General features: G+C 41.3%; 1 protein-coding gene across 2 annotated transcripts in view; it reads right to left on the minus strand.

Annotated features, from left to right (window-relative positions):
- Positions 1 to 1,961: 1,961 nt before the first annotated feature.
- Positions 1,962 to 16,500, minus strand: part of WDR47 (WD repeat domain 47) — a 38,222-nt gene continuing 23,683 nt past the window's right edge. For both annotated transcript variants that reach the window (XM_054711694.1, XM_054711693.1), the window contains exons 9-15: positions 14,045 to 14,120; positions 11,909 to 12,066; positions 11,156 to 11,325; positions 10,246 to 10,416; positions 9,314 to 9,445; positions 4,456 to 4,674; positions 1,962 to 2,422 (exon numbers count right to left, since the gene is read on the minus strand). In XM_054711694.1, coding sequence (XP_054567669.1) covers positions 2,280 to 2,422; positions 4,456 to 4,674; positions 9,314 to 9,445; positions 10,246 to 10,416; positions 11,156 to 11,325; positions 11,909 to 12,066; positions 14,045 to 14,120 — 1,069 coding nt within the window. In that variant the 3' untranslated portion in view covers positions 1,962 to 2,279. The remainder of the gene's footprint in view (positions 2,423 to 4,455; positions 4,675 to 9,313; positions 9,446 to 10,245; positions 10,417 to 11,155; positions 11,326 to 11,908; positions 12,067 to 14,044; positions 14,121 to 16,500) is intronic.

A 16,500-nucleotide genomic window follows, 5' to 3' on the forward strand; every position in this document is an offset into this window, starting at 1 on the left:
CATCCAGTGAGCCACACCAGCTGGGCCCTTTGCCCATTTTTTTACCAGGTTGTTTGGGGGAAGGGGATTGATATTGAGGTATAGGAATTCCTTATTCTAAATATTAACCGTTTATCAGATATATGATTTGCAAATATTTTCTCCAATTTCATGGGTTGCCTTTTCACTCTGTTGATTGTATCCTTTAGCTTATTACAATTAAGAAATAGTTAAACATTTAAAACATAAAGTTTGAATCAGACCTCTGAAGCTTTTACCAAGGAGTTCATTTCTGCACTCCTCACCGAGAAGGGTCCAGAGAATGTAGATACTTCAAGTTCTCTTATTTTCTCTTTCTTTCACATGAACCAAATCTGTCCACCTCCATGCAGAAGACAGTGTGGAGGCAGGGGAAGGACATATGTAACCAAATATTTATTGCAATAAGACAACTTCTAGTACTTATTATCCAATACACTGCAAAACAGGTTCCATATCCCACATATAGGAGAATCTTAAAGCCTACTCCTTGATAATGATGAATGTGGAATCCAAAATTTTATGAACATTTTTACCATAAAGTTGAGCTAGTCTATATTAAAAAAAAAACGAACTGCTTAAAAACCCTGGTATTTTTTCCTAGTTTTAAATTTAACACTAATGACCTGCTATATCTAAAATGTGTAAAATTAAGCATGAAAGTAAACTAAAGAAGAGACTGTAGCCTATTTTTAGTGGAGTTCCCGTCTGCATGCCTAAGAGATAGCAAAATTGTGTACAAGCTAATGTACAAGCTAATTAGATTTCATTTCTTTCTAAGAGCACTCACTTCATTTGTAGTCTAACTTAGAATTTATACATTTTGCCAGGTTTGTATTAACCAACATTCAGAATATATTCATGATAGGAAGTTCTCTAGATCTTGAATTAAAGAGGTAGAAGACACAAAAGTTACGCAGTTGGGAAGGGTTAAAAAGTAAATTAGTGAAACAACTTTAGAAACTTAAGAAATTGATTGCTCATCCCTTGGAACACACTACCTCCAAGTAAACTGGAGAAAATAACCCTCTAAATTGAAAGCCACAGACACTGAGAAACAGGAATAGTTTTAGGTGTCAAGAGGTCTTTATTGAAATAGCACAGTTACACTTCTAATACCCTTTCCACTTGTATACAATAGTTTAAAAATGCTTGCTACATACAGTGCACAGACAGTTCAATAATTAGAACCAACTCAACTGCATTTAAAATAAATAAAATAGCCTATTTAATAATTTAAAGTAAAATTACTGTACAATATGAAAATAAAGATACGTAAGTGTTAGGATCTACGTTGCCGTAGAAATAAAATCATTATTCTGCATTACACAAACAGTGCAAGAAAAAACCCAAATAAGCTTTTGGAGTGCAAAGTTTAAAATTTCCATCTTTAAGTTATCATGCAGACATAGCATTTCAAGCCATGCTATAGTCTATGGCAAAGTTTTCGTTTTTTAGAGGAAAATGCTGGCCCGTAAATTGACTGCACCGTCAAGTGTTGTGCCACACCCGCCGCGGCTCTGCCCCACAGTACAGACTGGAAGGGAGGTATCTTGTTGCATTCAAAAAGTTGAAATTAACAAGTTTCTGAAGCAAACACATTTACCTTTTAAGCATGAAACAAAATAGTGTGACAAAAGAGTAATTATATCCCTGGATTAAGAAAAAAGAAAAGGCCTATCCCACATAATGATCTAAGAAGCAGTTTCCCTCCATCTTTAAACTCAAGAACGGTCTTCAGTGAAAACAACCATGTAACTTTCAAGAGACATAAAATTCTGACCTCTAGCTGGCAAGTGAGACAATATCATGGGATCGTGAGAAAAACAAAATAACTTCTGAACACCTATGTTTAATCTGTGTAGGACTTGGTTGCATTACATGTAATAATATGCTTAAAGTACACTTCCATTTCGTGTGAATATAAAACCGTTATTTCGGCAAAGACCAAGGAATGCTTTAATACTAAACCGTAAACACACCGTCCACCTCGCCTGGAGTCACACTGACAACACGGAGCTCTTCCGCAGACTTTGGCAACAAGACGACACACAGCAGGTCACAGCAGCACGAGCTCACGGGGAGACCGGAAGCACTGCAGAACACACGCCCAACAGCTCCGACCAAAGGGGACCAAGGTCAAAGGGCCTCCTCATGCCAAGCCACTCTCCTGGTCAGTCCATGTTCTTCGAATCTGGAATCGTCACAATCAGTAGTCTTCAGTCCCCGCGCTGTCACGGCCCAGAGACACTGGGTGAGCTCTATCCACGGTAAGTCCAGAGGGTGACAGTCCTGTCTGCAGAGGACGACAGGAAGGACAGGTCCTGGGTGTGCCATCGGCACTGAATCACTTTATCCTTGTGCTCCCCCACCACCATGATGGGAAGCTGTTTAGTGAGGTCTCCTAAATTAAAAAAGAGAAGAGATATTGACTGACAATACAAAGCAAGTCTATGTTGAGATTTCACAGACTTCCTGTTACTTTAGGACATTACAGTATAAAAATCCTAAACTATATTAATACAATATATTGAAAATTTAAACAGAGCTAGATTACTGGATATGTAATTGTTAGTATTTGGTAACATGCACACAGCTGCCACTGGCTCCTGGAAACTCAAGGTCACTTCCTCCTGACCTCGGAGCCACCACATCTCGGTCTCCTCTGTGGGCTTCCCTTCTCTTCCTCATTTAAAGTTTGGTAGATCTCAGGTGTCAGCCTTCGGACTGAAAGGTCCCAGGTTCGATTCCGTTCAAGGGCATGTACTTGGTTGCGGGCACGTCCCCTGTGGGGGATGTGCAGGAGGCTGTGGGGGATGTGCAGGAGGCAGCTGGTCGATGTATCTCTCTCATCGATGTTTCTAATCTCTATCCCTCTCCCTTTCTCTCTGTAAAAAATCAATAAAATATATTTTTTTAAAAAAAACAGGTAAAGTTTGGTAGATCTCAGGTGTCAGCCTTCAGATTTCTTGTTCCCTTTATCCCTCACTTCCTAGGAAATCTCATCTAGTATCATGGTGCCATGACCATTAATATGAGTCACATATATTTCATCTCCAACCTTGACTTCTCTCACCTGAGCTCCAGACTAGTATCCAAATAGCTATTCGACATTTCACTCGGTTGCCTGACAGTCATCTTAAACTTAACCTGTTTAAAGCAAACTCTTTATTTTCTTGCCTAAACCTGTTCTTGACCCCACGTCAATTAATGGCACCATCTTGTTGCTCATGCCAAAAACCTAGGGATCAGCACTGATTCCTTTTTCCCTCACTTTCAAACTTAATCCAAACAAATTAAAGTATATCCCAAATTGTTACTTCTTGCCACCTCCGCCTCTACCACCCTAGTCCAAGCCACCATCATCATCTCACCTGAATGGTTCCAACAGGCTCCTCACTGATATTTATACTTATAATCCTTCTCCCTACAGGACTCAAAATTATCTTTTAAAAATGTAATTTAGATCGTATCACTCCCTGTTTTAAGTCTTCCACAGGACTCCATTATGTTTTTTAAAAATGCTTATAAAACTCACCTTATGTCTTCCCCTCTCTCTCTCTCCCTTGGTTCCCCAGCCACACTGGCTTCCTGCAGTGTCACGAACATGCCCAATTCGTCCCTGCCTCCACAAACTGTGCACTCTCTGTGGTCTTCCCTCGGGTCCTGGCATGGCTTGTTCCTTCTCATCATTCAGGTCTCTACACAAATGGCACTTCCCCGAGGAGACCCACTCTATCCTACCAAAACTAGCATTCCCTAGCACCCCAGTCTCTCTCTCCTCCCTTGCTAATGTTTTAATAGCACTTACCAGTACTCCAAATTACATCATTTGAGTTACTTTTTACTGATGTCTAAAATGTGAGCTCCATCAAAAGGAAGTTACATGTCTTACTCATCTCTCTGTCCCTAGTTAATACACAGATTTACTTAAAATACAGTTTAACAATAAAACTATATTCTGAAGACATAATTACACAGACTACACACTAAGTTTTTAAAAATAGAAGCAAAGAGTACATAAATTGGCCCTAACCGGTTTGGCTCAGTGGATAGAGCATCGGCCTGTGGACTGAAGGGTCCCAGGTTCGATTCCGGTCAAGGGCATGTACCTTGGTTGTGGGCACATCCCCAGTAGGGAGTGTGCAGGAGGCAGCTGATCGATGTTTCTCTCTCATCGATGTTTCTAACTCTCTATCCCTCTCCTTTCCTCTCTGTAAAAAATCAATAAAATATATATTTTAAAAAAAAAAAGAGTACATAAATTTAATAATTTGCTATAATTCATCTCAATACAATACCAGTAATTTGCTCAGTAAATACTATAAAACTAAAATCTGAAAAGTTTTTGGGTCAATCCCACCACATTAACAAAAAAGACAGATCCCAAATAGAACAGGAGAGACTATAGAAAGGAAAAGGGTCCATCTGCATCACCTTGTAGGTCTGTCACCTTGATCTTCATATCGTAGGATCCTGTTAGCAAGTAGTGAGCTCCGGGAGAGAATCGAACAGAGCGCACGTCGCTGGAATGAGGGTGATAACTTTGTACCATCCTTCCTCCTCTGATGTCATACAACATGCAGCTAGAATCTTCTTGTCCTGTGGCTAAGAGACGGCCGCTGGGATCTACAGCTACGGATGCCACTGCACTGCCTGGATGGCGGGAGGAATGGAAGGTTCAATGTGGAAAAATCAATAGAGCTAAACTGCAGCAACTATTGGATAGAGCGTCGGTCTGCGGACTGAAAGGTCCCAGGTTCGATTCCGGTCAAGGGCATGTACATTGGCTGCGGGCACATCCCTGGTGGCGGGTGTGCAGGAGGCAGCTGGTCGATGATTCTCTCTCATCGATGTTTCTAGCTCTCTATCCCTCTCCCTTCCTCTCTGTAAAAAATCAATAAAATATATTTAAACTGCAGCAACTAATTATGTTCGCTGAGCCACACACTAAAAATGTAATGCAGCTTGCCACACTGCTCGGTTATGGAGAAATACAAATGAACAGTCAGCCAATAAACAATTGCGTCCTTTTTAGGGGCAAGGTATGAAGCCAGATTCTGTGAGAAATGAGACAGTCCATCCTTTTGTCATCTGGGAGAATCCCTGGGACAGCACTGCCTACCGTGCAATAGATGAGCTACTTCCCTAATGCTGGGCAAGTGTCCAGAAATAGTCCCGTGCCAGCTTACAGTCTAGTTGGGAGAACAAGAAATTAAGTAACAAAATGCGTTTTAGGGCAGTGCAGAAAATGTCTCTAAGCAACACAGGACTAACTGCCAACAGGCGGGAGCCCGAGCTCTAGACCAGGCGTCTCCAATGGGGCAATAATACTCCCAAGGGGGTGCAAATGATTCGGGGATGAAAAAGCACTACCCATCAGCTACGGCTTATAGCCTTCAAAGCTCAGCCCCACCCAACACAATCTCACTCCTTAGCATTTAATTTCTCTTGTCAGGAAAAATATTAATTTAGTTTTTGTCCTTAGCAGGGGAAATAATGAAAATAAGGTTGAAGAACACTGCTCTAGGCCAGTGGTCGGCAAACTCATTAGTCAACAGAGCCAAATATCAACAGTACAACGATTGAAATGTCTTTTGAGAGCCAAATTTTTTAAACTTAAACTTCTTCTAACGCCACTTCCTCAAAATAGACTCGCCCAGGCCGTGGTATTTTGTGGAAGAGCCACACTCAAGGGGCCAAAGAGCCGCATGTGGCTCACGAGCCGCAGTTTGCCAACCACGGCTCTAGACCAAAGTGGCCTGGGAAGGCTTCACAGAAAAAAGCATATAAGTTAGATCTTGAAGAATAATAAACAGTATGAGAGAGAGAGAGAGAGAGGCAGGGAGAGGGAGGGAGAGGGAGGGAGAGAGCGAGGGAGGGAGGAAAGGGGGCGAGAGAGAGAGAGAGAGAGAGAGAGAGAGAGAGAGAGGGAGGGAGAGGGAGAGAGAGAGAGAGAGAGAGAGAGAGAGAGAGAGAGAGAGAGAATGTGTGCTTAAATGTATTATACACATGCAATTAAAAATATCCATTGCTTGAAATTTCTGTTTTGTTTTGTTAATCCTCAACCAAGGATATTTTTCCATTGATTTTTAGAGAAAGTGGAAGGGAGGGGGAGAGACAGAGAGAAAGAAACATCGATGTGAGAGACACATTAATTGGTTGCCTTCCACAACCAAGATATGTGCCCTTGACTGGAATCAAACCCAGGACCCTTCAGTCCTCGGGCTGATGCTCTATTCACTGAGCCAACCTGTCTAGGGTAATTGTTTGAAATTTTGATAGAGAAGTGAAGAGAGCTATTATGGTCATGAAGAATTAAAAAGAAAAGCTTTATAGAGAAAGCATAGACATGTTTAAGGGTAGGAAGCTCATTTTGGCCTGAGTGACTCGGCTTAACAAGTTAACATAAAAGGAGCTTGGAGCTAAGACATAACAGGCAGGTCAGGACAGACCACTGAGCGTCACAAACGTCACAGTGCAGGGTGTGAACTGTTCCTGTGCACAGTGAGTGCGGGGTGTGAACTGTTCCTGTGCACAGTGAGTGCGGGGTGTGAACTGTTCCTGTGCACAGTGAGTGCGGGGTGTGAACTGTTCCTGTGCACAGTGAGTGCGGGGTGTGAACTGTTCCTGTGCACAGTGAGTGCGGGGTGTGAACTATCCTGTGCACAGTGAGTGCGGGGTGTGAACTGTTCCCGTGCACAGTGAGTGCGGGGTGTGAACTATCCTGTGCACAGTGAGTGCGGGGTGTGAACTATCCTGTGCACAGTGAGTGCGGGGTGTGAACTGTTCCTGTGCACAGTGAGTGCGGGGTGTGAACTGTTCCCGTGCACAGTGAGTGCGGGGTGTGAACTATCCTGTGCACAGTGAGTGCGGGGTGTGAACTATCCTGTGCACAGTGAGTGCAGGGTGTGAACTATCCTGTGCACAGTGAGTGCAGGGTGTGAACTATCCTGTGCACAGTGAGTGCGGGGTGTGAACTGTTCCTGTGCACAGTGAGTGCGGGGTGTGAACTGTTCCTGTGCACAGTGAGTGCAGGGTGTGAACTGTTCCTGTGCACAGTGAGTGCGGGGTGTGAACTATCCTGTGCACAGTGAGTGCAGGGTGTGAACTGTTCCCGTGCACAGTGAGTGCGGGGTGTGAACTGTTCCTGTGCACAGTGAGTGCGGGGTGTGAACTGTTCCCGTGCACAGTGAGTGCGGGGTGTGAACTGTTCCCGTGCACAGTGAGTGCGGGGTGTGAACTGTTCCGTGCACAGTGAGTGCGGGGTGTGAACTGTTCCTGTGCACAGTGAGTGCGGGGTGTGAACTATCCCGTGCACAGTGAGTGCAGGGTGTGAACTGTTCCTGTGCACAGTGAGTGCGGGGTGTGAACTTTCCTGTGCACAGTGAGTGCAGGGTGTGAACTGTTCCTGTGCACAGTGAGTGCGGGGTGTGAACTGTTCCTGTGCACAGTGAGTGCGGGGTGTGAACTGTTCCTGTGCACAGTGAGTGCGGGGTGTGAACTGTTCCTGTGCACAGTGAGTGCGGGGTGTGAACTGTTCCTGTGCACAGTGAGTACGGGGTGTGAACTGTTCCTGTGCGCAGTGAGTGCGGGGTGTGAACTGTTCCTGTGCACAGTGAGTGCAGGGTGTGAACTGTTCCTGTGCACAGTGAATGCAGGGTGTGAACTATCCTGTGCACAGTGAGTGCGTGGTGTGAACTGTTCCTGTGCACAGTGAGTGCGGGGTGTGAACTGTTCCTGTGCACAGTGAGTGAGGGGTGTGAACTGTTCCTGTGCACAGTGAGTGCAGGGTGTGAACTATCCTGTGCACAGTGAGTGCAGGGTGTGAACTGTTCCTGTGCACAGTGAGTGCGTGGTGTGAACTGTTCCTGTGCACAGTGAGTGCGGGGTGTGAACTATCCTGTGCACAGTGAGTGCAGGGTGTGAACTGTTCCTGTGCACAGTGAGTGCAGGGTGTGAACTGTTCCTGTGCACAGTGAGTGCAGGGTGAGAACTGTTCCTATGACTGCAGCTTTCCAAGGAAGAGAAAGCAGGACTTTGGGGAGAGTAACCTATGTGAATGTGCATCAAATTAAAACAGACAGATGTAGAAGCGAGGGCAGTGGAAGACAAGATAAATAATAGAGTGATAGATGAATAAGGGCCTGCATGAGGAAAGACAGACTTTGGAAAATATATGAATAAAGAATCCACAGACTTGGCAATTAGCTGCTTGGATGGGGGCAAAAAAAGGAGTGAAAATGAGTCCTGGAGTTCAAATCTAGTTGCATGAGGAAATAAGGGAAGCGATATCCAAAAACAGGGAAAATGGGGGAAAGAGCCGATTTGCAGGGGAAACACAGAGTTTAGTTGTTATGCATGCAGAGTTCATGCTGCCAAAAGAAATCCAGGTTCATTTATTCAACAGAGTATTAGATCACGACTCTCCTGGACCATGTACTAGGGTAGGTGCTCAATCTACTCAGGGAACTACAACAGATATGATAGTTGCCATTGTGAAACTTAAAATCTATTGGCGGAGATTAGCAATAAACAAATATGTAATTTTAAATAGTGGTAAAAGCTGTGAAGGGAATGAATGGAGTTCAGTGAGAGAAAAGAATGATGAAGTCCCAAGAAGGCCTCTTTGGCAAGGTGTCACTGAAGCTAAGACCTACAGGGGAGAAGGACCCGACAGGGAGAAGACACGTGGAAGAACATGTCAGGCCAAGGAAACAGCAGGTGGAGTCACGCAGGAAGGAGGAGTGGCACAGTCCAGGCACTGGAAGGAAAGGTGCCAGTGATGGGAGCTCAGACTAGCAGGGCCCACGATGCCCGGCCAAGCAGGGTCTCACAGGCAGGGTAACCTAGGAGCGATGAGGAGCCGTGAAGTGTTGTGAGGAAGGTGTGATGTGCTGTGGCTGCTGTGTGGACCAGGCTGGAGGGCACAAGTGCAAGTGCAGAGCAGAGGAAGGCAGCTCTTGCAGCAGTGAAGTTGAGGGATGGTGGTTTATCTGTTGCTCTTGAGGGAGGGAGCAAAAAAGTATCTGACAACATGTGAATAACAGCTTTCAAAGTCTTCGAAGAAATAAAGTTAAAGCATACTTAAAGTCCAAAAGTAAAATTATAAACCATTATTATACTACTCTAAACTCTTATTTCAGACCACACAGAAAACAGGATATATTTTTTAAAAGTCTTCATTTGTTCCTGTTCCTTTTTTAACATATATATTGCAGAGGAGAGAAAGTACACAAGTACAATTTATAGTGTCTATCTCATAGAAATTCATAGAAATTCCAGAAAAACCTACCAGTTCCATGTAATGTTGTACCAACAACACGAACACAGCTTGGTACTCGAAGATCCCAGAATCTAACAGTCTTATCTTGGGAACCAGATGCAATCATCCAGCCACTCCAAGTATAAAGTGCTAAAATATGTCCTAGAAAAGATCATATACTCAGTTATACTGTGGAACAGCACTTTGCTATAACACATTCAGAGCTAAGTACTCCTTATTACTGGGCACGTGATGGTCTGCTTAATCAAATATACAATGTGGTAGAGATTTTCCATATATATTGGCTGTATCTATTAAAACTCTGTAAAGGCCGAAACCGGTTTGGCTCAGTGGATAGAGCGTCAGCCTGCGAACTCAAGGGTCCCAGGTTCGATTCCGGTCAAGGGCATGTGCCTTGGTTGCGGGCACATCCCCAGTAGGGGGTGTGCAAGAGGCAGCTGATAGATGATTCTCTCTCATCGATGTTTCTAACTCTCTATCCCTCTCCCTTCCTCTCTGTGAAAAAGTCAATAAAATATATATTTTTTTAAAAATTGTATCTGAAATTATGGCAAATTTTCCAGAAGAAGCACAGGACTGTGGGGTTAGATCACCAGCTTTGGAAGAGACAGACCTGGGGTCATATTTCAGTTCCGCACATTTAGCTGTAAGATTGGGCAAGTCATTTGCCTTTTCATGTCTAAGACAGAGATAAAACTTCCTGGCTCATAAGATTGTTGTGAGGGTTAAATGAAGGAATTATGTGTACAAGTAAAGAATTGAACACACAGGGAACTATTAGCTATCATTACTGTGTTCACAACTTAACTTTTTGAAAGAAAAATGTCCTGTCTTGGAGAAATGTGCTCTGATGAAATATACCCCATGAATGAAGTGCAGGGGGAAGTGGGAAAAGTGGGTTGAACAGAAGAAAAGGAGCGTCAGAGACTGACAGCACATACCGGTATGTCCACTCAGAGCGTGCAGGCCCTGTCCTCTCTGACAATCGGTTGTGTAGATGTTGCAATCCCCTGCTCCAGCACTTATCAAAATAGCTCCGCCACTTTCCGGGCCTTCCATAAATGCCAAGTCTCTAATTGTCCCATCATGCATACTAAATTCCAGATCTGGTCCTGAAACAGCAGTAAGAATTAAAACAAAAAGATGCTGCTCAACTTACTGTGACAATTTGAGATTACTAAACTGCCTCAAGACTGACCAAGAATAATGGCAGAGTGGTATGGTTTATATTTGCACTTAAGGATTGATATTATAATCAATTTCACTTTACTGAGCAAAGAACTTCAAGAAATCCAAATACTGGTTCAGCCCTGGCCGGAGTGGCTTAGTGGGTTGGGCGTGTCCTGTGCACCGAAAGGTTACCAGTTAAATTTTTGGTTCAAGGCACATGCCTGGGTTGCCGGCTCAATCCCTGGTGCTGGAGGCAGCCAATCAATGATTCTCTCTCATCATTGATGTTTCTATCTCTCTCTCCCTCCCCCTTCCTATCTGAAATCAATAAAAATACTTTTAATGAAATAAAACAGCTATATGGAGAGTTACCTTCTTGATTTTTATTACAAAGAAAATGAAAGAGAAGACAGATACTCTCTAGAAAATGTACATTAAACAATTCTGGTAGTTATTTAAAAGTTACTTTTCTGATAACAATAATTTTCTAGGGATTAGACACCACCTGGCCACCTGTAAGAACTTACTAAAAAAAACAATGCCAAGCAATTAGAATGTAAAAAAATTCTTAAGGCTATATCCCTAGATTTTATTAGAGACAGTAGAGAGACAGGAGAGCTACAACATGGGCAAAAGATAAAAATGCACTGGAGAGCTACTGCTCCCATACTTGGGCCCTACCTGTTGCATTACAAGTCTCTGCATTGAAGGGCAACACTTTGACATATTTGTCGTTTGATCCTGTTGCTAATAACTGTCCACAAGGACTCCAGGCCACACAGTAAATGGACCCTTTATGATGTTTATTCCTTTTAAAACGTACCACTGGCTGCTTAGGGATGTCATGTGCACTAAAAAAAAAGAAAAAATTTTTAAGAAAGATATTTCAATTTCTTGCTTGCTAAAATTAATGAGCATGAAGTTCTATATTACTGTTGTTCTTGAGGGAGGGAGCACAAAAAGTATATGACAACATGTTAATAACAATTTTCAAAGTCTTAGAAGAAATAAAGCATATTTAAAATCCCAAAGTAAAATTATAAACCAGTATTATACTCATCTAAACTCTTATTTCAGACCACATAGAAAACAGTGGATAGAGCATCGACCTGCAGACTGAAGGATCCTGGGCTGGATTTCAGTCAGGGGCACATGCCCGGGTTGCAGGCTTGATCTCCAGTAGGGGGAGTGCAGGAGGCAGCTGACCAATGATTCTCTCTCATCATTGATGTTTCTCTCTCTCTCTCCCTCTCCCTTCCTCTTTGAAATCAATAAAAGTATATTTTTTAAAAAAGAAAATAAAAATTAAAACTTAATAAAAGGAAAGGAAATAAAAATTAAACACTACTGAATGACAATTCTGCAAAAGGGACCAGTATAGCTAAATTAACAACTGAAACAAGAATGGCAGTACAACCAGCCGTCTATCCTTACCTTGGGTCAATGACCTCTGGATAGGCGCATACTCTCAGAGTTTTTGAATTTGAACCAACAGCATACAGACCACCACCTGGATGGAAAGCCACGGCTCTAACAGCCTGTGTGTCCTCCAGGGTATTAATGCAAACAAACTGCTTTTTTGATTTGTCGTCCTATGGAAAGAATGAATAGGAAAGTCATCCTATGGAAAAAAATGAGTTTGAAAGAATTCGTCTTTATCCCAATTTCAATTCATTTGAACTATATTGTTCACTTTATGTTCACCATCTACAATCATGTATTCTTTGACATGGCAAATCCAATTAACCCCAATGTTTCCATTTTTTGCTACTCATTGCTAAACTAAACTCAGGTCGCTTATAGAAATTCAAGTTTTTCTTCACTTACTATGACAAAATATAACAATAAACATTCCCATATTAAGTTGCCTTTAACTGTCAAGGAAAAAATATAGCACACATATATAGTTCTTACAAAAATAACAGAACATTATTTGTGTTTTTAAAAGCAGGATATAAAGGACTATTCTTAAATGCACTTAGGGTAAAAAACAAAAAAAGTTTGCCATTATCTCCAGCAATGAATACATTAATATTTCAAACTGAAATTGTAAAAAACCCTTCTTAACATTGTAAAAATGATTTTAATCAGAACATTTTATTTGAGCCTCATTTTTATTTCAAACTGTCAGCCTGTTTGCCCACAGCCTGTTCTGAGGAAGCAAGTTGGAGCAGTTCTGCATAAAAGCTTTGTGAATTCCAGCTATTGGTGGCATTTGAAGCACCCTGCTACCCTGACCAGGGATGACTGGACCTGGAACAGAGACTTATAGACTGGATGTGGTCAACAAATCCAACCTAATCCTGTCTTTGTGAAGTGTGAATACCAAGTACACACACAAAGGTAAATCACTTCAGCTCTGTTTGCATCAAGCTCTGGGACCCATAGTGACTATATCAATGAAGAGACTGTGCCACTCTCTAGCCTAACTTTTATGTATTCATGCAATAACAGAGGCTAAGCCTGATATGTCACATGTTTGTCTTATGTAATTGAATGAATTCTTATATTAGTCATATGAACTTATTTGACTAGAAATGCTACAATTTCTATTAATCTATATACAAGAAATGTGACTGTTTGCCAAACAAACAGCATGGGCAGATAAGACAAAAAGGGAGGGGAATGACTGATTAAATGGCCTATATACATTAATATAATTACTAATATTTGCTTTATAGCAGAAATGGCAGAGCCATAAATTTTATTTGCTCTTCTCTAATGTGTTTTAAACTTTTTAAATTTGTTGCCATTTTGAAAATAGAATTCACCTAAAAATCTACGTTTCTAGCTTTTCTTGAAAACCAAAAGGACTGAAAACACTAGGCAAGCATAAACCTTTGTGCACAAATATTCCTATGTGCTTGTCACAAAAACAGCCAATTTTATTCATTTTTGTTAGTTGTTTGGTCCCATTAGCATCTGAAATCATGACGTTGTCTATGGGGTTAAAATGTGAACTATAGGAAACAAACAGAGTGGAACTGTATACTGGTTAGAGGAGGATGTCTGGTTCCAAAGCAAAACACTGCACTGGTGAGAAGCCCAGGGCCATGTAAATAGTCTCTGAATAAATGAACCATAGGGCTCAGAGAGCAGTGCACAGCTCACTACTGGGCCACTAATATAAGTACTCTCAAATGTGCTTTCTGAGGCAACCTTTTCACTTAGCCCAGTCAGTGGTCGGCAAACTGCGGCTGTTTGCTGCTCTCTTGACTAATGAGTTTGCCGACCATTGCTGTAAGGCATTAACCTTACCCAGAAGTTTTGACTTCAGGTTAAAGACATTAGTACATTATTAAAATGTTTTTTAAGTGTTTTTCCCTAAGCAGTGGTCAGCAAACTCATTAGTCAACAGAGCGACAAACCGCGGCTCCTGAGCCGCATGTGGCTCGCAAGCCACAGTTTGCCGACCACTGACCCAGTGGAAGCTCAACTACCTTGAGATAAATCCTAGCATTAACAATAATGATTATTTCTAGTAATGGTCCATTCTTTGAATTGAGAATTCCTTAGCAAACTTTGCAAGTTTATATAAAAACAATGAAACCTCCTTCCCCAAAGTATTACCTCTTCCCCTCTTGATCTTGACAGATTCCCTGAAGAATCTCCAGGAGGAGGCTTAATGACCAAATGTTCTGATGAGCTGTGTGAGTAGAAATTCAAATAAAGTTTACTCTGAACATCAAGACAGAAACTTAACTAAATATTTGTCCATTTGATCTCTAATATTTATTTTTTTGGCAAATAAACCTCACTGTCCCCAAAGTTACTCTCAGGAGCTATGTATTAAGTGGCTCTGGACTCACTAACAGCAAGCATAGTCGTAAGGAGGGAGTGAGAGCCATTCTGGGAAGGAGATTAAGTCAACGTTCACAAATAAATTTTATTGTGAAATGTCAAGTACCTCTCCCCTGCTTAGATCCAGAATCCTGGTTGCTATGATTAAATCCTACCCCAGGCAGGAACTTAAATTGCTCTTTATGAAAATTATCTGTCCCAAGAGGAATGACTAACATAAACTGACCATTGAGGATCCCACCATAAAACAATATTTCCACTTAATCATTTCTTTGTGAGGTCAACAGGTAGACAGATCCATTCATATATGTAGATCTTCCTCCCAATCAGCATTTTTTTAATGCCTCACTTTTTACAGATAGTCAAGGTTTCCCAAACATTTGAAAAAAGCCTCCTACATAAAATCCAGAGACTAAATCAAACAGAAAAGGGAATTTGTAAGAAGAAAGGCAATTCAGGAAACAAATGCTTCAGAGATATAATTAAAATCCTTAGAGATATAAAAAAATAAAAATCCTTAGAGATATAAGAGGAAATAAGAATCCAGGAAACAGCCCTAACTGGCTCAGTGGATAGAGCATCGGCCTGCGGACTGAAGGGTCCCAGGTTTGATTCCGGTCAAGGGGCATGTACCTTGGTTGCTGGCACATCCCCAGTGGGGGGTGTGCAGGAGGCAGCTGATCGATGTTTCTCTCTCATCGATGTTTCTAACTCTGTATCCCTCACCCTTCCTCTCTGTAAAAAAATCAATAAAATATATTTTAAAAAAAAGAATCCAGGAAACAAGGAAAAGATCTTTAAAAATTTAAGGAAAATTAGAGAATAAGAGCGAGCTTATAAAATAAAAATATTGTAGCAGAGAAAAAAAAATCCAGGGTGGAAAAACCAGCAGACCTCATACCAAGAATCAGGGCAAAATGGCATCAGACTTCTTAACAAGAACACGGAAATATAGCAATGCCTTTGAAACTCTGAGGAATGATTTCCATCCTAGAATTCTATACTCAGCTATGCTAACAAATCAAATGTGAACTATGTAGACATTACATTCCAGGTCTCAGAAACTTCACTTCTGATGAAACTCTTTTCATGAAACTACATGAAATTCTGAAAATGGGGGATCCAATAGAAAGAAGAGGGTAAGGAAATTCCCAGGAGGATAATGAAGGGAAGTCCCAGGATTCTCTAGGACTGAATACAATGGCCTAGAAACAAGGAACATAAAATCAAGCAGGAGTGATCCTAGAGGGATGTCTCTAAGGAGGGCAAATGAAAAAGAGGAAGTAAAAAAAAAAAGAAGAAGAAAAAGAGGAAGTACCTGATAGTTTTTACTGTAGTAAGAGAGGTTTTATAATTTTACAGTCCTATCAAAGCATCTGCAGATGGTTTAGTGATAGGTACTAAGAAAACTAAGCATGTGCACACATCGTATGCACACCAAAACTGAGGCACTTACTGTCCCATGGAAAACAAAGAGTAGTATGAAAAGGAAATGTAATCCATTATCCTACATGACCCAATTGTAAATAACATTTACACTGTTAACGCTGAATACCAATTTAAACAAAAATGAATATATATTGGAAAGGCGTAGACAAAATGAATGTGTTGTGAGTGAGGAGTATAGTAGCTAAATCTAATTGGCAGGAAATAGATGGATAATAAAAATATAACAGAAGCATGTTATTCAGAAATTTTTTAAAAATATATTTTATTGATTTTTTACAGAGAGGAATGGAGAGGGATAGAGAGTTAGAAACATTGATGAGAGAGAGAAACATCCATCAGCTGCCTCCTGCACACTTCCTACAGGGGATGTGCCTGCAACCCAGGTACATGCCCTTGACCGGAATCGAACCTGGGACCTTTCAGTCCACAGGCCAATGCTCTATCCACTGAGCCACACCGGTCAGGGCGTTATTCAGAAATTTTGATATACAGCAAAAGAAACAGCTGCCTGGGTTGAAAATGGGCAGCCTCCCGGAAGTAGAAATCATGGACAAAGATGAGTAAATGGGATTTTCTTTTATTTTTTTATTTTTATTTATTTTTTGTTTGTTTAAATTTCTTTATTGATTAAGGTATCACATAGTTGTCTTCATCCCCCGGGATTTTCTTTTATATTATATGAAATGTGCTATTTGTCTTTTTAAACCATGTATGTATGTATATTACTTTGATAAAAATTAAATTTTAAAATTTGAGTTCTACTTTTGGGGATACAC

Source organism: Eptesicus fuscus, chromosome 22, assembly GCF_027574615.1.
Source record: "Eptesicus fuscus isolate TK198812 chromosome 22, DD_ASM_mEF_20220401, whole genome shotgun sequence".
Lineage (NCBI taxonomy): Eukaryota > Metazoa > Chordata > Mammalia > Chiroptera > Vespertilionidae > Eptesicus > Eptesicus fuscus.